Raw genomic sequence first — 23,188 nt, 5'->3', positions numbered from 1 at the left:
GCAGACAAATATACCATTTTATAATGCAGTTTTGTGGTTTCTTCGCGATATGAAGGTTCCAATCACTTCCTGCGTTGTCAGATTCTTGTGGGTTTATCGGACCTCTGTGTGAAGCAATAACGCAGTGCACGTTCTCATTTTCTTCATTACCTTGTACCCTTCACAGTAAGTGGCCAGATAGGACTTGCCGTTGCAGTTAGCTTGTTTCTGTGTTCGTGCGAACGCTTGCTTAGAAAGCGTACAGACTGGGTGATATATAACGCTGTTCAGGAGGAGCAATTACTGCAAAGACTTCGGAGCTGTAGGAAACGAGCTTACCGGTGGGCGATAAGCCGCATGCTTTTGTTCATCTTAGAATCATTCCTCCTTTTTATCGCTAGGCCAATCTAGTTGCCTTCGATAGGGGATGAAAGAACTGCGCCAAAATTTTACCTGTTTGGTACGATCTTTTAAAATGACGAGACGGCTTTCATGAGAAAACATTACTGAGGGATCTTAGTACTACTTAAGTGCTTCAAATGCGAAATATTGTTCTTCTTTAAATATTTTCATTTATTTTCATTTTCAATTTTTTTTCTTCTTCCTCGAGACACGCATACGCATTAGCATACCGTCGTAAGGAAACGCATATGCTAGGTCCACCTTCGTTGCCGAATTGCCACGCTGTTTTTGGCCAATGCGTTGCGTGTTTGTCTCGTTATCCTAAAGTCCTGGGTTCTGGTCCCTACATATTAGGCAGGTAATTTATTTTTTTTTTGACACCAGGATGATGCTATCAGAAATTCTTGATTCTGCTGCTGCTGGCCAGCGCCCACGTTTTGTTTCGTTGCCGATGAGCAATTTATTGCATTCGCATTATAATATGAACCAATAGTTAAAAGTTTCCTCGACCTTCTGCGGTTTTGGTTTTGCTTTACCTTCATAGGATATGGAGGCACACTCTATTCACAGAAAGCAGGAGCGTGTATCGGGTCTTGCGTTGCCGCTGTTATGAGCGATTTTTTACTAACCGATGTTGAGAGCGACCTTGAAAGCAACCTGTCAGGACTGCACCCTAAGACCATCCGGTACGTTGACGAGTGTACCGTGTCTTACAGAACGCGGGCGCTTTGTGGCTCGCGTGTGTGACGTTGTCAAAGTGTTGAGAAAATGTGCTTCGGATTTGCAGTTCACCTTCAAGGCGTCAATAGGGCGCCAATATGTGGATCGGTGACCACGATCATGTATGCTTGAAGCACAACCCGAGATCGGCCGACTGATCAGTTCGTAATCAGGCCGTTCAATATGAGTAGAGAAACTGCACTTATGGTTCCTAACTGTAAACTGCATTGACGAAATCTTCCTAATGTGACCTTGGCGATAGTTAGTGGCTGCAAATGTCTAAGATTAGAAATGCCCGGTACCAACACCGTGAAGTATTGAGACCTTCTCTCGGCAACTGCACTGGGCAAATCGACAGGCCACTCAGCAACAACTCGATAGTCAGCCTGAAAGTAAACAAATGGCGGACGATTCAGTGTGGTTAGGCCAAATGCGATTTAGGTACTCTGCACTTCTGTTTGCTTTGAAATTTTTGTTAATAATAATTGATTTTTTGGGGAAAGTAATGGCGCAGTATCTGTGTCATATATCGTTGGACACCAACGATATATGAGACAGATACTGCGCCATTTCGTTCCAGACTGTTTTCAAGGTCAAGAAGGCTTCAGGCAAAGATCGGCGAAATCAGACACAAGCTCCGTCTTGAGAAAATGATGTGATAGCGTTAATCGGTTAATTTATGGAGAAAGTTTTGCTTCCCGAAATTTTTTCACAGAGCTGACGGTTAAGTAGTAGAATTAGTAGAAACATTTATTGAAGTAACGACGAATTAGGACATATGGGGTGGGGAGAGAAAGATATCCAGCTTCGGTGGTCGGATTTATTTATTCCGGGATCCCGTTGGTCACCGCCTTAGCCGTCGTCACCAGCATAAGGGCTGTTCTCGGGTTGGAGTTGGTCAGGAGAGCCAGCCGACGCTCTAAACTAGGGCTATTAATGTTGGGTAATAACGGCCTGTTTTTCAGCCCTAATTAAAATGGTACGTCATTGCTTCATACCACAGGCGCTCTCTCATTTTTCTTGTCCTCCACATTTTATGATAGATGACTGTTCTTGGGGATGTGGTTGTTTGGAATCGTCTGAGCGTAGTGGCCTGCTCTCTGCGGAAGTCGTCCAAGGGAGACAAGTACATTTTCCGCGCTCCCAACAACGCTTCAATGTCTCCCCGCCAAATTCTGCTGTGCGCAAAGCTTCGATCGACCAACCCTCCACTATATTCGTTAACCCTCAGAAAAAGGTATCTACCGTCACATTAACCGCGACCCCCGTGTCGGGAACCCAAATGATGGTGTGTTGAAGGCTTGTGTTCCGTGTCTGTGCAGGATCCTACCATCTGTGTATGACCTCGTCACAGCTTGAGAAACGGTTAATGTGAATTTGCCCAGCAACTGTGCTGGTTGGCGCCGTCGATGAAATTTACAACTGGTGTTGAGGAATGGAAAGGGTGCAGTACGTCTCAACACCGCCGTGCAGAAAAGTATGAAGGAGAGAGGGAGCGCAAAACAGAGAAAGAAAAGGGTGTCGTAATGGAGCAAACGAGTGTAGTTTCGACCACAGAGGAACCTTTATCGTGCCGTGTCATCGCGCAGCACACGGGCGCCTCTGGAGTTTCGCCTCCGTGCGCCGTCAGTCGAGTGCAAGCAGATCCGCAAGACATGAGGAGCACAAGAGAAGCTTCATGGAGCGAGGCCTCCGAAGATGCCAGCGACACAGAGCGGGGCTTATAAAGGACGCCACTAGACCTAGGAGACGCCGCGTGCGTCGGGGAAAACGAAGCGCGCCGACGTGGCCAACATGGCAATCAGTCCAGCAGTGGCCATGTGATCGGTTGGTTGCGTCACTGTCATGGATTAGGAACGGCGTGCGGAAGCAGGCACGCTTGCCCAGGCGCGTAGGCTTCATCGGGCTGACGCAGAATGCGGCTCGTCGTACCACCTGCCAAGCCGTATGCGATATGAACAGTGAAGAACAACTTGAACGTCACTACACTCTTATCGAATCACAATGCCGTCATTGTGACTCTTCAAGCCTGATTTTCTTGTGACTGTCAAATGCAAACGTCAGAGAGCAAGCTTTCAATTACAGACGTTATCTGTCTACGTCCGGCAGTGTGATCCGCCAGACAGCATTGCGATGAAGCGGTGGAATTCAGAGGGAATTAAATAACTACAAAAGCAAATGTGCAATCGGCTAGAGCTTGTAATGCCGATTGCTACTGGTAAAATCACTATAATTTTTTTTCACAGGTCTTACAGGGCACCAAATGGCGAAATTTCCTAAGTTTGTACATTCACTGCCCCAGTTAGTGGCCTAACCCGTGCTGTTTAAATTTGAGCAAGTCTACGAGGCCGTCCATCTTAAAAGCTTTCAACGCTCATTTGATGCTGCAAGGATAATTGTAATGTTACCTTGATTAGAATTTGAGGTTTTCACTACCGAGCCAAGGACGTTGTAACAATTATATCACACTGGACAGCGTCCACCGCATGCCCGGCTTCTAACTGCGCACATCCGGTAAGCCAGATAGGCTGTAAAAAAAGTGCTCCGCCGTACAAAGAAACCTGCTGGTAATGTTTTGCAGGAGTGTTTTTCGTAGCATGAGCTACGTGCTTACTGTCGAATGAAATCAAATCAGTTTATTCAAACATCCTGGGATGTTTAGGGGTGCGGACAAAAAGCCTTAGAAAGGCTTGATGAAGCACGTGCCCCGTAAAAGAAAAAAACTGTGGAAAACGCGGGATGTTACAAAAACAGGGAATAGACTTGCAGAACGTAGCTGCTCACAAACAAAAACGCTAGCGGAGGACAAAAACTTAATGAAAATATCAAAGGCAAACAGTTTGAGATAGTCAAGCATGAATAATGAGATGTACAGTATAAGCTTGACATCAAAAGAAACGCTGAAAGAAAAAAAAAACTCTCGTATTTCGCAAATAATTTTGCGTTCTGCTAGTTCTGCTTATTTCAGAGACACCAGAGAAATGTACAAAATGTAATCACTTGGCATTAGACAATAGCGCGAGGCAGTACTTGCCTGAATGCAATCATTTTTGTCCACAAACGGTATCTCCTTGCCCATCTCAGCCATTCGGGACCTAGCAAAGGTATTTTCCTGACTGATAACGGCAGTGCAACGTGACCATGGCATGTATGTGCGGAAAGAGAACTGTAATTACACAAGGAAGCAGAGTGAAAGCCAAGTATATTGTACTGTGTAGTTCTTAGGTTACAGAAACCTAAGGCGTACATCCCTTAATGATTTTTCTGAACATGAGTGTTATCTTCTCCGGACAGTTTGTGCAGGGTGAACGGCAACCGAAATTTGAGCATCTGTTTTCCGTACTTTGTGCGGCATACATCAACTTTCGTTTTTCTGGATTGCGTGTACAGTACCCGATCAAAACGCACGACAGATTTTTTTGTCGCGCATCTGTCGCGCGACACAATTTTGTGTCGCAAGACAAGCTGTCTTGTCGTGCCTTGTGTCGTGCGACAAGCTTCGTGTCGTGGGTTCTTTCGCGCGACAAAGTTGTTTGTAGTAGGTTCTGCCGCACGACAGACATCTTTCCTGCATTTTGTCGTGCGAAGAAGTTCCCTGTCGCAGCATTTGTCGCGCGACAGGTTTCTGTCGCAAGTACTGTCGCGCGACAGTGGGAGTCATGCCGCGCGACAGAGATTGCGTGCTTCAGCAAAGTTGCCTGTCGTGGGTTCAGTCGCGCGACAGACTTCTAGCGCGCCTCTTTTCACGCGACAAAAGTACCTGTAGTGCGGCCTGTCGCGCGACACAACAGCTTGTCGTGGGATATGCCGCGCGACAGATACCTGTCGTGGGATGAGTCACGCGACAGATACCTGTCGTGGATTGTGCCGCGCGATACATACCTATCGTGGGATGCGTCATACGACAGATTCCTGGTGAGGGTAATTATTTTACTGCAGAATTCTAGAAATACTGTCGTGCGGTCGTGTGACAGCGATAGGATCAAATTGACCAAAGATGCTTCAAAGCGCGTTCACTGTGGCGAGTCGCGAAGAGGATGCGAGGTGCTCTGGTCTGTTGGTGACGGGCACCGAGCGAAATGAAGTGCTCATTCACATTGGCAAATCGAGTTTTCAACTCGCTTCCCGCGACCTGGCTCTCTCACCGAACGAGAATTGGCTTAGAGGAGAGGCACTGCTCGAGCACTCGCCTAATTTCCTTCTGTTCCCACATGACAATGTGACGAAAGTAGTGCATGCTCTAGAGTATAATGCGCCTTTGAAAGCCCAAAAAGCTGTATGCACAAGCGGCGAAGCCAGCGGTGCCTGCGTATCCGCACGCTCTTGCGGTGGCGGCATGTAGCTGCAGCCACGACAGCGCCTGCACACCAATCGGTGTGCGCAAGTCGAATGGCGCTACTGAAAGTCAGTGTCCTCTTGGCTTCTGTGACCTGTTCAAGACATGTAACATAATGTACCGCTACTACTATATGCGCAGAAAAAACCAAGGACACTTCTATGCGTCACGGAAAAGAATGTCGTTAATCGTCAATCAGGGAAAATTACTCGCCATAACCATCCGACTACACAAAGGCAGCATGTGTGTACATGCACGCAGTTCTCTGTATAAATGTTCAAAGCAAACCCGATATCATTTTTCCGCGCGTTTCAGCTTTAAGAGCGTCAGCTCTTACTACTTACGTTTGTCAAGGACACGTCTGTCTGCAGGGAAGGTCAAATTAGCCAAGACAGTTACCACACTATATCACATAGCAACAGCGGGCGCGTAGAGCCTCAGTTGTCACAGATACCTTCGATCCGTTTTACATATGCCAGTATAGCGGCTATCGAAGTGGAACCCCGGGGACCCCCATTTGCATCAAATTTGGGGGCCGCCCGTTTGACGCATAACGATCGAAGTGGTGTCATTTGACTTGTCATGTTCCTGAGGATAAAATAAATATTTAGATGAAGCCCAAAATATGTGTGGGATTCGCACCGACGACCTTTTCGCCCCAAACCGTGCATTCCAGGGACTTCCAGACAGCCATAAGGCCTAATCGTTTGTCGCAGAGAGTTCCGGATGCAGTCAAACAATTCATCTTGTTGTAATGCACACGTTTATAAAATTCGTTAACTGATATATAAGGAGGAAACATACCGGATATAGCGAAGGTGGCTGTAAATCGCAATAGTAGTGCAAAATCTTTGAAGTACATGACGCTGCTTGTATCTTAGAACGAATGTTTCCGAAACAAAATGCCTTCAGATGTTTGTATTTTGTCTTCTCCACGTTTGCTGAGCACCCCGATCTAAACACTTGAATCTCTCGTAGCTAACGCTCTAAAGTCCAACGCTGATGCAGTGTTGGCGGAGATTTTTTTTAGCGGCAGTGACGTGGTGCTTATCATAAAATAGCAAAAAAAATACTTTATGATGTCGTTCATTGCCTTCACTGAAAATTTCATGACGGTGACACGAAAATGTCGCTAAATATAGACAGCAGCGTATGCAGCCGAAGGTGAAATGCGGCGGCCGGCGAGTTTGAACCGATTTGATTCTCGGTCAAAATGAGAATAAAGTCTTGGGACTGACATCAACCGCGCGCTTTAAAGAGTTTCGCCTGCTTTGACACAGTCCAGCTCCTGTGCACCCGCGCTCGGTCCTCTAAACTGCTCTGGTCCCAGTGTGACTGTGTGCTATGACAATCTGAGCGAAAAGGAGGATGTCTGGGGGTTTTGATGTGCACCACGGCCATACAGTTGAGCGACATGATAACGTACGGGCGCGGCATGCCAGCCTGAATACCGGCCGCCAGCGTCAGAAAAATGCGACAGTAATGTTTGTTCAAGTCCATACTAAGCCGTCGGAGGGAGTATCGTTGGCCAATATCGAGTCGTTGGTAGAAGCGATAACAGGAATACAAACAAATGTCTCCCCACGGCGCCTTTAGTTGCTGCTGCTCAATCGCGCCTCCCCTGGCCTCAGCTGGCTCCGCTCCTGAAGGTGTCGCGGAAACCGAGCATATCTTTGTTTTACTATGAGACGAGGTTCACAGTAAAACAAGGACGAGAGCAGCACCTCAGCGCTAGCCAGTTTCACTCAGCCGCTGCATCGATGCGAAACCGGCTAGGCTTAGCGACGACTAGGGCAGCCAGGGCGTAGCGCGTAGTTCATTGCCCGGCGCGCCCGCGGGCGGCGTCGTTCCCGAAAGCTCGCCTCGCTCACTCCCGCTGGCTCACTGATTGGCTCAACAGCTTGCGACCTTCACTCGGAAGGCTGGAAAATCGAGAAGCGAGCGACTGGCGCTGCGACTGAGCGACACTTTATGCCCACGCTTGCACTACTGGTGAACAACCTTTAACGCACATATCCTTGGGTTATCGTCTGCTTTGCGGCGAGTCTTAGTTAAGATCGTCCGCGACGCCATCGTCACCGTCCGTGACGCACAGGCTGAGAACTTCAATTCCAGTACGTGCCGAAACAACTAGTATTTTTCGTAACGATACGAGCTCGAAAACACGCCTGCTTCGATGCGCTAGTGGGCTCTTGCTTGTTAAACTACACGCGATCAGGATGCTGCGAGTGCTAGCCACTGTTGCATATTAGCTAAAGTGAGACGCAAGTATCGACGTAGTTTCGTAACGCAGTTGATATCAAAGCACTCCGCTTCTGCTGGTCACCGATTAAGCTGTTAAGTGTCATGATCTCCGGTGAGCGTGCCAGTGTCGCGCAAATTAATGCATCGCAGCTACTCTCCATCGTGCCAATTGCGTTCAACTTATCCACGATATTTGGCAGCTTGAGATACGGCGCTTTTCTTCGCTGTTTTTGTCGTAACTTAGTGATTTTATCTGGCATGAAACGAAATTGTATTCTGTGAACACCGTCGTCTGCTCCGTCGTCTGCTCCGTCGTCTGCTAGGCCATACGGGTCACTTCAGGGGATCACAGGATCGCAGCTTCTACAAACGACATGCCAGAAAAAGTAACTGAAAGCGCTTTAGTATTCTTAAATAGTCTAAAAAAAATTTAAAATAAATGCAGTGTCTTTGTTGTGAAGATAGTACAAGTATTCATGGTTTAAAAAACAAATTTTTTTCTCGGTTGTAATTTTTCACCGACACGAAAGCGCAGCCGTCGGCGCCATTGCAGCGCAACCGACACTTCGTGTTTTGTATTATTTGCCCCTTTGAGGCATTGCTTGAGTACTTGTACGGCGGACACGTGTGAAGAACTCATTCAATAGGAAGGTGAGCAGGAGTGTGTTTTGGAAGCCAACGACCAGGATTTCGGCCTGTCAGCATTATCGAGTTTCAAAGGGTAAGTCATGAAGAGTGCTGCGACGTCTTTTCATCTGTGAGGGGAACGAAGACTCCTGCGCCGTTTTACTAAGCCTGGATGAATCGCATGGCCGGTGAGTCCCGCTCTGCGTTTCTTTGCTAATGATCTGTATTCACACGCGCTATTTGTAAGCGGCTATATAGGGATGTGAGTGGAGGCAGTCCGCCTGCGGTTGCCGCAGCTATAATGCGGCGCAAAAAAGCAGGGCCTATATCCTGCATGACAAGTGTTGTTCTCATTGTCTTTATGTGCATTTATTACTCGCGTGCCGTGGTAAATAAAAATGGCACCAGATATCACAACAGAGTTACGCTTTCGCTTGCTAGCGCTTCGACACTCGGTGCAAAAGCATGGATTTGCACTGCGTAGAAGACGATGAGCGAGAAGTGCCGCGCGGCGGAGCGCTCGCGCTAGGCCAGTTGCGATCAGACACCGCACTATTTTGCTCGGGGTTAGTACTCATCGGATTAGTGCTTGTGCCTTAATATGCGTCATAATAAATTTCGCGACAGTGATCGCATGCGAAATGCTAGTTCATATTCATCGCCTTGTCATTTGTAAACTTGTCTGTGCTTCCCCAGTGGAACAGGATTTGAGGCAGTGTTATGTCAAAGTTAGATCAATCTTGCGTCTCCTGAGCTGTAAACGTTGATGCTTCCTCTCCTTCTGAGCACTGCGAGCTGTCGGATATGCAACTGCACAATTATTTAGGATTTCTACCTTTTTGCTATATCCCTCGCTTTTGTGGCCCGCATTCAAGTCGTTCGCCATTGTCGATGGTTTTTTGTTACTTATTTTTGCTTTGTTATTTATTCTTGGTTGCGTGCCATCAGCTGTGGTGCCGGCGATTCTCCGAGCTCGGAACTCTTCCCAGGCACGGGATCCTAGCCACAGACCTCCCTTCGCCGCACTCACGAGTGTTCTTTGGTATTTTTTTTGTTTCTCTTGCCTTTACTTGCATTGCCAGTCGACAAATTTGTGCAGCTTTTAATTGTATGCAGATTTGTTAAATGCGCTAGCAATTTTTCTATGATGCCAAGCTGTGCTGTGAGATATCAATGTTCTTGCTAGTGAAGGCATGCTTTTTTCCATTCTCTCTACTCATTTAACCAAGGCAGACTGGTTGCAACTTTCAATTAAATACCTAGACATTGGGCAAGGCACCATGATAGGAATTAATGAAAACCTGCACATCCTATATTCAAATTGGTGTGCGGTATTTCAGCCAGCTCATCTTTCAGTGTGGTCATAACAGTCATTGTGACTCTTCTCAAAGAATGTATATCGGTGCATTACATAAAATCTGTTCATTTGTTTTGTCATGGGCTAGCTCATTGGTTTTTTATTTACTTATATTACGTCTAAGTTTAGTTTTTAAAGCAGTAGACGATTTCCTCTCTTGTCATTCATGACATGGCTACAGCCACTTACAGCTGTTGCTCTGGATGTATTTATTTGCAGTTGCCAGCGGCCAGAATCTATTGGGCCATGCGTGCTTCCTGCCTTCGGCTGTGTCATCCCTCCTGATCCGTTCATGGTAGTTATTCTTTTTCAGTGATGCATATCTTGCTGCCTATTTAGAAAAATATTTTCAATATAGGCTCGCAGCTAGGTTTAGAAATGCATGAAACTCTACATGCACTTCACAGCAGTACCTCAGCTTATAATTACCGGAACTGTAGACTTGTACAAAATATAGTCGCTGATGTAGCTCTTGATGCAGCTGCTGTTAACATAAACGTGCTTTGACATTGCACACTTGTTGCCTGGTATGCATATGTGTCCTCGAAAAGGACCTATATGTTCATTTATCCCTTTAAAAACATTGTGCTCTACAATGATGGTTTACCAGTATTTCTGACACAGAGACCAAATTGTCAGTCAGTAATGTAACATTGCACGATGACACCAATCCTTGTATGGTATAGCATCCTTGCAATGCACTGGGAAAGCTGCTGTCAGCACAGATTTATTGCTGGTTTATTGCCATAGCATATGGTTATACTGCACAGTTTGTACCTCTTCCTTCTTAAAGCTGTATACTTGAAAAATTATAATTAGTTGAAGGAAAATTCAAGGAAATGTAACAGTAACTGTCTCACATTTTGGTGGACACTTGAACCGTGATATAAGGGAGGGATATAGAAGGGAAGTAATGAAGAGCTGATGCCCATGTTAGATTCCCCTCTTTAGTTAAACATACCTCGCAATTAACACATTTGGTGCAAAACAAACATGGGACTTGCACGCTCACAAGCACCCTCATGTCAGTAAAACAAAGTGCCAATGTTGCCGTACTTTAGAGTTTTGCTCCTAAAAGCGCAGCTGACTTCTGCTCAAAGTTGAGAGCAAAAATATGTCTACTTTTCCTCATGTGCAGTCTGTGGTGCTGGTGCCATTTGCAATGGTGATTGACATTGAGTTGCATGATGCTCAGCCTGTTCCTGGAGTTAGTGATTTTGTCTGTCGTGTGAATGTGCTGTTAAAATTGGTGCAGAACAATGGTTCTCTAGTTCATTTTAGGTAACTGTCTCCTGTGCCACATGCTACCACCCTTTTTCCTCAAATTTCCTAATCTCATTTAGCCACCTGATTGCCACCCATTCATGCATTCACCTACTCTTGGAATCCACCCAGTGTTTTAGTGTGGTATTGCTTATATCTTCACTGCATTACACATGCACTGCACTTCCTCTTTTTTTGATTTAGTCAAGATATCTCTGTTCCTGTTGCTTGCATAAGCATAAGAGGCGACTCAAGTGCACCATCTGGGCTTGTGATGCAATGTGTAGGGTGCTTCGTTTTTGGGTAAAACCTGGTTTCTTCCTACTGTTGCACCAAAAAAGATTCTTAAAGATCAGGTTCAACCCAATTTTTGTGCAAATGTGCCTGTAAGAAAGTGTGGTTTGAAGGTGCACAACGGCAAAGAACTGCTGGAGTGTAGTGGATGTCACATAATTCTTCTGACAGATTTTTTAAACAATTCTGGTTATTTTATTTCTCTTTTAATGTTTATTGTTTGTCGGTTGCTTATAATTTTTGAATAAACTGAAAACTACATGTACTGACTGGTATTTCATTCCAATAATTATACCCATTATTATGAAGCTGTGTTGGAAGGTAGGTGTGCATTTAGTACGCGTGCTTTGAATTTCAGTGATTGTTTCTGCAATGCAAAATGGAGGACAGGTCTCTGCTGTGCGAGTTTTTTGCAATGGAGTGAAAGCAGCTGGAGAAGCATTTGCTGCTGTGTCACCCAGACAAAAGTTCTCCCACAGATCACTGAGCTTCTGAATACCTATGGCTTAAAGCTCTAAGCTCTGGTTGCCCTTTCCGAGGTTTTCTGCATTAACGAGTGCAAGCCCAAGGGCTCAGAGCTAACAAGCATTTGAAACCATAGAGCTATACACCATAGTGCTGGGGCCGTGCAGGAAGTCAGTGTGAATTAGGTCGCGATAAACATGGTTTACTGTAGAAAGCTAGTGTGAAAAAATAGTTGCGCTCACAGAAACCGCTGTTTCTTTCTTATTCGGTCATTGAAACAAAGCAATGCATGTAAAATTTTATATCTCACTGATCCCTCAATTTTTTTCCAGCTAAAGACCAAGAGTTGCATGGAAGTTGTGCAAGCCACCAAGTTGCGTGTGATTTTTGCCAGGGACCTGGAGCAGGCTGGGAAATTAGTGGATGGCCAGTGGTATTCACTCAGTAAGGCAAGCTTTTTCTGTAAGTACAGTTTTTGGCATGGCATTGCTTAGGAACGCATGCACTAATCTGACTACTCTATGCCCGCCCATGCTTCAAGAATAATGAAGTACATTAAAAATTGATTGCCGAAAAAAATTGCCGCTTCTGTTATGTTTTTCCAGGAAAGTATTTGCCATTTAGAGGGCTGTGAAAACCTTAAAAATTATTATGTGCTTGTTGTGCCTTTTTTTTTCAAATTTCTTCCACGTCTATGTTGTCCTGACCTTGTAGCTTGTCTGCATGAGATTGGCTGCTATCTACAGTTTGCTTTTTTGTTGCTCCTTTATTGCCTGTCACAATCTTTACTTTCCGTGGCAGTGTCATGCAGTTTGGGAAGTAATCTGATCTTATTTCTGCATTGGCGTGTATTGCAAGCTTTTGCATGTGGGGCAGGTTTATGGTGTCCTTTTGTTTGCTGTAACTGCAGTTTGGCCATGAGGGTTAGAGGCTTAGTCCTTTTTTTATTTTGGTGCAGTGTCATATACTTCATGCATAAATTAATGAAGTAAGCACTATTTTTTGTAATAAATGAACATTCATTATAGCTGTGGCCATTATAAGTGCACTTGACTCTAAAATGGCTTTCTTTCGGCATTCAGTATTACATCTTAAAACCAGCCGGAAGACACAAAACAGGAGAAGAGATGAGCACAAGATGAGGCTTGTCTAACAACTGAAATTTTATTGAAGGAAAGTGGCAAAAGAAGACCTGCAATGAGATTCAAGCACGCATGACCCCAAAGCAGTGAGAGGGCAAAAAATAACCGAAAGGCACTGACATACTAGTAAACCATCTAAAAAACTAAGTCCTTACAGTGAAGGTTCACCGACGGTTTAGCCAGGCACTTGTTTTTAGCCTTACTGATGTAGTAAGCCTCAACTATATCAGGACAGAATTATCACTTCCCTAAACCACTGATGTGCCGCAGAAATCAGGCGTGCAAAAAGAAAGGTCGTCCTCCGATTGCATTCATGGGATTGAATGTGCAGTGTCAGGTGAAAATTCGCCTTCCTCTCTATACAGTGAAAGTGCTCTCAGCCAGGTCCACGCACATTCAGATATCTGCTTGTCTGCCCATAGTAGTTTCAGCTACGAGGCAGTGGAATGCAAAAAACCGGTTTACTTTTCCAAGTGGTGAACATTTTTTATCTGCCACTGTGCATAGCGGACGATTACCCGTAGTTGTATCAAGCCTAGTTTGAACGAAGAAGCAAAGGGCTCCTACCTTACTTTTAGCGGTCAAGACAACAGCAACATCATACTTTGGTACAACTTTCTTGGGATGGTACGAAATGGCGTGGAGGTAAGGTATAGAGCCCGTCTTTTTGTGCTGCTCAACTACGTCAGCATCATGTGAACGGTGTTCCGTTCCCTCGAGAGAGTAAAAACACACTCTGACAGGTGTGCAAGATGGGCAAGTGGGAACCCAGGTGCCATTGACTTGGAAACCTGCTCCGAGAATGCATTCTAAACACTGTGGTGGCGTGACTTTCATAAAGCAGTCGTGATGCATGTGATTGCCAACCTGTCCTTCACCAGCCTCGAGTGGTTCAACTCGTAGCTAAGAGGCTTCCTGATTTTGGGCTTTGGCGCCAACATATGTGGTCGTCCGCAAAGTGCAGGTCTAAGTCAAGAAGCTACAAACGGTTATGCTTAGTGAAATTAAGACCTAAAAGATAGGCTTTGACCACATGCCTAAATATTTCTAAAACGTCTTGTGCCAACTTATCTGAGCCCTCCTTGTGCAAAAAAATTAGGTAGCTATCAACATAACGAAATGCTACTATGCCGAGGCCTTCCAAACAGGGCTGTGATGCGGTATCGACTCTGGACAGAAGAATGTCGCGGAGGAACAGTGCAACCTGGGACCCTCTGCATATGCCTGATTTCTGATGTAAATACCGCCTTGCCAACTGACAAAAGTGGAGTTCTGTGGAGTTCTAGTTTCTTGTGGACAGCAACCTGGGTAGGTGCTCTGCAGTGAGCATTGACATTGAGGGCCTGCACTATTCATTGTCACATGATATACCTCTGAGGTATGTGCAAACTGCATCAGGGTGGAGAATGAACATGCTTTTACAGATGATTGCGTGATTTCGGTTGCTGGCTTCTTGGGGCTGTTGTCCTTTTACTGCAAATCCGCATTTGTCAGTTGGCAGGGCGGTATTTACACGCAGGTCGTACCTTTGCTCAGCAACATTTTTTTGTTTAAAGTCAATAAGACATTAGAGCCCTGTTTGGAAGACCTTGGCATAGTAGCATTTCGTTATGTTCATGACTAATTTTTCTGGACATAGAAGGCTCAGATAAGTTGGCACAAGGTGTTTTAGGAGTCTTTAAGGCATGCGGTCAAGGCCTGTCTTTTACATCAGAATTGTCTAAGCAGAACCGTTAGCAGTTTAATGCAGGCTTGCGCTTTGTGGACGAATATGTTTGTCGGGGCTACAGCTAAAGATCGGGGAAGGCTCTTTTTAGCTACGAGTCGGACCACTCGTTGTTGGGGAAGGATGGTGAAGAGGTGTATTTGTCGCTGGTTAAGGTCAGTAAAGATGGAAACACTTGATGGGTGTGCAATCGTGTGCATGACATCAGCTTTAGATAAGTCATGCCATCACTGCTGAGGACGCATTCTTGTAGCAGGTTTCCAAGCAGCTGGGTTCCCACTTGCCCATCTCAACAACCTGTCATAGTATGTTTTCACTCGCTCGAGGGTAAGGAGCACATACTCCGATGATGTTGATACACCTTACCTCCACAGTATTTCACAGTCTCAAGAAAGTCGCGGGAAAGCGTAATGCTGCTGTTGTCTTAACAGCTAAGTGCAAGACAGGAGGCCTCTGCGCCGCCATTAAAAAGGCTTGATAAAACTGGGTACTTGTCCACAATGGACAGTGTCACAAAAAAGGTCCACCACTTGCAAAACTAATGGAGTTTATTGCGTTCCACTGCCTTATGGCTGCAACTAATATGGGCAGACAGGCAGATATTTGAATTTGCACTTGACTGAGCACTTTCACTCTATAGGCGGAAGGCAAATTCTAATCTGGCACTGTATGCTGAATCTTGTGAATGCAAATCGGAGGATGACGTCTCTTTGCACGCCTAATTTCCACGACACATCAGTGGTTCATGGAAGGGATAAATCTGTCGGTAGATAGTTGAGGCTTACTACATCGGTAAGGCTAAGGACACGTGTGGCTAAGCCATCGGAAAACCTTCGCCGTAAGGAATTTGCTTTCTTAGATGATTCATTAGTATGCCAGTGACCTTTGATTGCACTTCGCCCTTTCACTGCTTTGGGTTATTGTGCGCTTGTATCTCTTCGCGGGTCTCCTTTTGCGGCTTTCCTTCAATGATGCCGCCACAGTGGCTCGGTGGTTATGGCGCTCGGCTGCTGTCCCAAAAGAAGCAGGTTCGATCCTGGCCGCACCAGTCAAATTTCAATGGAGGCGAAATTTTAGAGGCCCGCGTACTGTGCGTTGTCAGTGCATGCTAATGAATCCCGGGTGGTCGAAATTTCTGGAGCCCTCCACTACGGCGCCCCTCATAGCCCGAGTCGCTTTGGGACGTTAAACCCTCACAAATCAAATAATCAAAATCTTCAATTAAATTTTTGTTAGTCCCGCCTCTTGAGCTCATGTCTTCTTGTGTGTTCTGGCTGGTTTTAAGGTGAGTCAGTACCAACTCGGCCAGTCATAGGCCTTGTTCAGTATTACAACATTTTGAATAAAGTGAGAAGTTTACTAGGCTATGTTGCCGGGGATCGTGTCCGCAGCAGTTGTGGGCAACTCAGAAGAGATAGCGTCATGCGATTGGTTGTGTAATTGGCAGAGGATGATGTGAGGATGCTGCTCGAAAAGAAAATTTCATAATCAGATAATTATTTACAGCCAAAAATGTCCTAAAAGTGGCTGGGCCAGAGAAAAAGTGCCGCGAAATTTGAAAACGCTGAAAGTAGGTGGAGCTACAGCGTAGTGCCAGGTTTGAAAAACTGGAAGTACGGACAAAGCCAAAGCTTGGCGCCAAGTTTGAAAACTTGAAATGAGCAATCACGTGACCAGTGATAAGTGTCCTATACTTAACCAGGAGATAGGAAAAAGAATGATAAATTAGAGGCAATTAGGCAATTATTGAGAAGCGAAAGGCAATGAACGCGTGGTTAGACTGGGCGGGTATTCAGTGAGTGTGCAGGAACGATCAGTGGAGGGAAGTTTGAAAACTCGAAATCGATGCTGGGATGAAATGAGGGTAAAATAAGAGTTAATTGATAACCAATCAAGTCAACGAGAAAACAACCATGGCGCCAAATTTGAAAGGCGACCAGTGTCGAGGAAGCATCAACGCTTTCACATTTTTTTGCGCAGGTAGCAGCGGTGATCTCTATTTTTTGTTTTTTTTTCAGCCAAGACAAAAACCATTTTTCTTGGCTCATGGGCGATGTATCTAGGAACCTGCGGCCAGGACTACGCTGGACAGCATGCATCAGTAAGCTCGAAAAAAAAAGCACGAAACAGTAAATAAATATTGATCATTTTCATTTCAATTCTAGTGGTTTTGTGCACGAATTACTCTGGAATGCACAAAGCTTGTGTTAATTGACAGGCGACCATTAACAAGGTGTGCATTTTTGTGCATAGCCTACTCCAGAACACAAATCCTGTGTTAATTGACAGGTGACAGTAACGACTGTTACACACTGTACGAGCACTACACAAGACACACTACAGAAGACCAGGCAAACTACAGAAGACAACTCAGACTACAGAAGACAAGACAGACTACAGAAGACAAGACAGACTACAGAAGTCGACAGACTACCAAAGAGAGGACAAACTACAGAAGACAGACTATAAAAGACAAGACAGACTACAGAAGACAGGACTACAAAAGACAAGACAGACTACAGAAGGCAAGACAGACTACACAAGACATGCCCAAAATACGACAAGACTACATACTACAGAAATTTTCTGTCTTAGAATCCTGTAGTGCGTTTTGACTGGGTACACAGGATGGTGTGTTGAAAGTCCGGATAGTTTGATTAATTAATTGCCATCCTGAATTATTTTTTACTTATATTGCCGTAGCACTTTATAGGAGGACAATGACTGTTTAGAGATAATGAGAAATTTTTAAACAACTTGGATGTGCTTGAATAGCAAGAAACTTTACCAATTATGCGGATTGCACGTTTCTGAGACCGTAACAGTTTGTGAATATTTTCAAGCGTTATTGTTGCCCAGACAAGCGCGTCATAATTTATGACTGAATAGTGAGTTTTATAACAATACATACACTTAGATGAGAAAAGAATAACAGTAGCGACGTAAATAGCCAGTCGTGAGTGATTTTCCCGACAAGATAACTAACGTGGTCGTGCCACGAAATATTCTCGGAAAAAAATATTCCCAGTGTTTTAAAGTGAGGAACGAGTCCAATAGCATTGGAATTGATCACGAGCGATAAATGATGGAACACTTTCTGACGTGGGTGGAAGATTACTACATTGTTCTTTGCAACGTTAATTTTTAGATCATTCGCAGTGGATCAAGTGTTTATTAATGCCAATGACTTGTTTTCTCTATCGGCTTTAATCGATGTTCGAAAGTCCAGAAAACAAAGACGCTTGTGGTCTCAGCGTATATATTATAGTCAGCAGATTTATCAATATTTACATTATCAACATAAATTAAATATAAGAGAGGCGCTAAAATGCTTCCTTGCCGAACACGCGAACTTATCACTTTCAGAAACAGAGATTCCGTATGACTATTGTCGTATCCTTCGTGATGGAACGATCCGTCATGTTATTCATTGAACGAATTCGTTTTTTGGAAAGGGATGCTTATGCTGTCATTTCAACAAAGGTTATGTGATGTGCATGCATACATAATTTCTCCATTCAAGCTTTAGTCATTTGGGCTAAAACGCAAATAATCTGTATTCTAGTTATTTACTTTCTGTAGTACATGCACCCGCAAATCTTTTTGTATAGCTTCTGACCACAATGTTCACGGCAGATATTGCAGTCCAGCTGTCGAAGAAATAAGTATTATGTACAGCGGTTTCCTTTATGCATGTCATGCATTGCTTACATACAAAACATGTAGCTTAGAATGAAAGAGTAGTGAGTGGCTGGGTGAGAAGAGGTATATATATTTTATTTTCATGATAAACTGTCTACTTTTTGGCTCTGCACATGGCTGTCGGATTTATCTGAATAGCAAAAAAAATCCTCATTTAGTAGCCATACAATACAAATTATAAATATATTTCACAAATACATTCCGGTCATCCGCTAGTGAACAAATGGCTTTCGTAGAAGCTTGCAAAAGCTATTTATTGAGAACCGCACCATTACGATTCACTGATCAAAATTGATTTTTTATAACAGGAAACAGCAGAAACCACAGGACCAGGAAGAAGCCGACAAAATGCACTTCCCGTGATGATACTGTGTGCATGAAGGTCCTTACAGTTGTGTCATTTCGAGGAAAAAGAAGGCAGCTGAATTGGGGTGCCAAATACAATTCAAATGCAACTGCCTTGCTGTACACAGTACTCAATGGACAACTTAGCGAGAAAGAAAAATGGTAACACCTAAGAATGGTTGACCACTCGCCCACAAGCAATCTAGAAGCCCACATCCCCCTAACCTTATGCTCTCAGCTTTCATTACACCAGCATATGCAAGAAAACGTACTGATCCCTGAGGTCAAGTGAAAATGTATTCATAGGTTCCAGTCACAGCTCACTGAGGTATCCCAATACCTCTGCAGTGCGCCTCACGAAGCACGGATTCTGAAGTTTTCTGAACGGACTCTTTGCACAAATTTACCCGAAGGCCGTGGCCATGTGCACCTTTTCGAAATGATGACCTAAAAAGATGAAGCGTCCTCACATGGCTCGCGTGAAAAAAGGTCTAAGATAAGGTTTTCTCTGCTTATTTATCAGCTCTGAAACGTTAGTTTTCTCTGCTGCTTCGCACATATTCAAAGCCTCTTCTTGGTTTTTGGTGGCATCGTTTTATATGTGCGAAAGATCTCCCTCACAAACATATCGACACTAATGCAGAAGCTGGAAGATCCATGTCAAATGCCTTTTTTCACAGCAAAGATACTACACGAAGCATCCCCCTTTTTATGTCATCGTTTCGAAGAGGTCCATGCGGCACCAAACTTTGGGCAGTTTCTGCATAGAGTCTTCTATGCTCTGAAGCCCAACAATTAATTCCTAGGGAGGTGCCCTGTAGATGTATCAGAATACCTCCTGGTGAGCAAAAAAAACTCTTGATATCTTTTATTTCATCGCGCATATCTCACGAAGCATTGCTACCATTCTAAATTGTAGTATACATCATGTCATGACGACGCACCTAATTACAAATAGCTTTAACGACCTCCCTAGGTTATTAACTCGAGTGAATGTGCGAAGTGACAACCTGGTGTGAGTTGATGCCTCCTGGAAAAGACAGTGGCCAATCTTCTCTGCCACCAGGTTTTGGTCGCCAAGAGATAGAAAAAGTTGATTAGAATACATACAGCCATTTTATAAAACGCCTGTGCTGTTGTTTAAACCTTACAAGATATTTAATCGAAGTGAGTTCCTTGATAAAAGAAGGTACAAAATCTGCAGCATCCACTTTCCACCCGAACTGTTCCGCTACCACACATAACTTTTTACAACACTTTGTTCAAACTAAAATTTAAGGCAGGACTGCGTTTGGCAGAAAGTCATTGCTCCCGAAAGAGCTTAAAAATGCGTGTGCAAAAGCTTGGTGCATTACTCACTCCGCAACCGGATGCAAAAGGAAACGGTGTGGAGGCGTGCTCTGAGACTGCACTCTGCGCACATGTGCCAGAGAATATGCGCTGGGAAGAGGAGAAAAATAAAGGCACATAAGGGAGTGAGATTGCGTATCCGGCTCTTCCTTAGCCGAACACACCAATCACGCTGCCAAGATATGCGAAGAGATTTTTTTTTTTAAATGAGTCAATTCCACATAAACGAAATGTGAGAAAACCCCGAAAGATTGTTATCTGCACAATCGTTATGCTATCCAAGTCGTTATATGATAACCTTTGTATAGTAGCTAAATGAAGTCTACACTGCGCCTTAATGAAAAATTAGGTAAATAATTTAATCACAATCAGCACGTAAGAATCGATTTGACTCTTTTAGCTGCGAAACTTCATTTCACGGAGTTTTGTTACGGAAAATTGATTTGGACAGCTGTTTTTAAGCTCATTTTGATAGTAATCATGAAACGTATTTAGGCAATGCATAAAACAGACATACAATTGGAACATTAATTGTGGGCAATCAGGGGCCTTCATGTGCTTCAGCATAAGCAAGTAGAGGCGAATAGCAGGCCACTGTCGCAACCACTGAAAGAGAGAGAGAGATAGATTTTAATGGAAGAACACATAATTTAGCCGACTCTTAAAAATCGCCAACATGATACTCTGCGTGGAGAAGAGAATTTTGGAGATACATAGGAAAAAAGAACGGTAAGAAAAAGTTAAAATGAAACAAATAAAAAGCGGAGAAGATAAAATGCAGCCATTAACTGCGTACTGAGGTGCGTCGGCGAGCAATCATCTAACATATGAAATAATTAAGTGCATAGCCCGAAAACTCGGCTGACAAACTGGAATAAGCACCAGGGTAGCATTCAAGGTGAAATGACCGCTTGTCGAGATGCCCAATCTCATTTAAATACGCAAACAAAAACTTCTTTACATGTTGCTGATGCCTAAGGGTGGCTAAAGCACCTAAAACACTGTTCATTGTTAGAGGCACTGGGGAGAGCTTCTCCATGCAATTTTCATAGTACCCACGCTCGTCAGCTGTATACACCAGGCATTCAACTACTAATATGTTCCAGACTTTCAATCGAGCCGCAGTTCTCACAAAGCGGACTGTTGATTTGACCGAAATCGTATCGCAAGCACTGACTTGACAGCCTTCTTTATTATTTTTCATACTGTTTCAAGTGGTCCTCACTGGCTATATTGTATGGGATCTAGAACATATTTCACTTCAAAAAAAATTCTCTTTAAAGAGCATTTGGTACAGGACGCGAAAAGACAGTACAACGGCTAGCGCTGTCGTTTTCTGTTTTCCTCTGCAATCCCGCTTGTAAGGCAGAATTCAGAAAACCACTAACGACTAGACTAAGTAAAGGCTTTATCCCCCACTGTAGCAGAGCCGCATCTTTGGTTCATCGGCCACGGGATAGTAATCTTATCGTTATTGTAATCTCTAGGGTGCAGATCTTCCGCCGATATATTTATCCGCCGATATCTGAGAAAGTAGCTCTGGGGAAGGAATAGTGCCACCACGCTAGAAACAGTGCAAGCGACGAGACTCAAGCAGGCAAAGAAGGTTTATGGTTTATGGTTTAGAGGGTATAACGTCTCAAAGCTACACTCAAGCTATGAGGGGCGCCGGAGTGAAACGGTCCGGAAATTTGGCCACCTGGGGTTCTTTAACGCGCGCTGACATCGTACAGTACACGGGCATCTAGAATTTTGCCTCCATCAAAATTCGACCGCTGCGGCCGGCATCGCACCCGCGTCCTTCGGGTCAGCAGCCGAGCGCCATAACCACTGCACCACAGCGGCGGCTTCTGGCAAAGGAGGCTCTCACGAGTGGATTAGGCTTATCGTTATCCGTGCATCAGCAGGATTCGGGTGATTTTTTTATTTGACAGGATTTGCGGCCAGGTCTTCTCGGAGTTACAAAGAAGCTTTCTGCTCACCATTTATTCAAAAGTAAGATCTCTATGAGCTTTGCATACGAGCGCAATTTTACTTAGTGTAGATTTCTTGATTTGGCTAATTAAAAAACTATTCAGGTATGAGTTACTGATTCAGCTTTTTGCGCTTTCCCTGTTACTCTAGTGCACCGGTAGCGGAAGGTAGAGGTACTGCATATAAATTGAGCAGCTTCCACCGGAATGCCTCATGAATCGTCGCTAGAAGATTTATGTTCTGGGATATCCTAGCAAGAGCTGACACCTGGGCCTCGCAAATGCCGTAGATGACAGCGGAAAACTAAAAAGGCACGTGGCGGTAAGTGGTTGGTTGCGGCAATACACGTCCCCGCTCAAGGGAGATTCCGCTCTGTGAACGGAACGTCATGGTGACTTGTATGAGCTTAAGTGCGGCACTTTATTGAATTTCTGGCCACTTGCTGGCTAAAATTCTAGCAGCAAACACATCCCTGTACTTTTTCTTTTTTTTCGCAGTCAGCCTTTTCAGGATCGAAAGCTGCACTCCCACTGTGCCGACCCTGTCGCGCGCCATCTTTTTCCCGCCTTTGAAGGCCACATTATTGGGAGGACCGTTCTATTAATAAAAAAGCTGGGCCAGAAATGCTGTTTAATTAGGGATCGCTTGTTCGCAAAGGCATGCGCTTTCAGGCGCTGGGTTTTGCAATGTTGGAGTGCACAGAACAGCGATATATGAAATCTCAATCCAGCTCCGCCGAGCTCCACTCCACAGTGGTGTCCAGATAACTGCGTACGTTTAAGAATCGCGGGAACCATGACACCTACTCGCCTTCCCTGTTTCTGGTTGTTTGCAGGTATAAAAAACGTCGCAATCTTCTTCACAATGCAGTGTCACGCCTTACTGTATTAGTTTTTGGCAGTGTCTAGCAACTTTAGTATAGGTGGCGCTTGCAACAGAAATGGGCATTGGAAGGTTCTGCTAGGGGGTGGCTCAGGGGGAGGTCGCAAGCAGCTCGTTCGTGCGCCTCGAACGATGGAAAGCGCGAATAGCCCGACAGACACCCCGCCATGTTCAAACTCAAAACAAAGTTAACAATTGCAAGTGGGACGCGCCCGTAAGCGCTGGGTGCGTCGCAAAGGCTCTACAAGCCGTTCTTAATTTCTTCATCCTTTAGCATGATGCATGCTGTTCGGAACGAGCCACGCTTTGTCCCGCATATCTACACAATATACCCACTTTCACATCTTCCCCTGTTGGTCCTTATCATCTTCCTTTCATTT

The 23,188-nt window shown here is 44.6% G+C and overlaps 1 protein-coding gene across 1 annotated transcript; it reads left to right on the top strand.

Moving 5' to 3' along the window:
• The first annotated feature begins 8,201 nt into the window (after window positions 1-8,201).
• On the top strand, window positions 8,202-16,692 carry LOC144134154 (uncharacterized). The gene is made up of 5 exons (XM_077667122.1): window positions 8,202-8,496; window positions 9,257-9,350; window positions 9,885-9,960; window positions 12,020-12,149; window positions 16,574-16,692. Exons 1-5 carry the CDS (start codon window positions 8,481-8,483, stop codon window positions 16,690-16,692), a joined length of 435 nt encoding a protein of 144 aa, XP_077523248.1. The 5' UTR covers window positions 8,202-8,480.
• Window positions 16,693-23,188: the final 6,496 nt, after the last annotated feature.

Source organism: Amblyomma americanum, chromosome 5, assembly GCF_052857255.1.
Source record: "Amblyomma americanum isolate KBUSLIRL-KWMA chromosome 5, ASM5285725v1, whole genome shotgun sequence".
In the NCBI taxonomy this organism is placed as follows: domain Eukaryota; kingdom Metazoa; phylum Arthropoda; class Arachnida; order Ixodida; family Ixodidae; genus Amblyomma; species Amblyomma americanum.
Note: the sequence above shows the minus strand (reverse complement) of the source record. Positions and strands in the feature narration are given on the sequence as shown.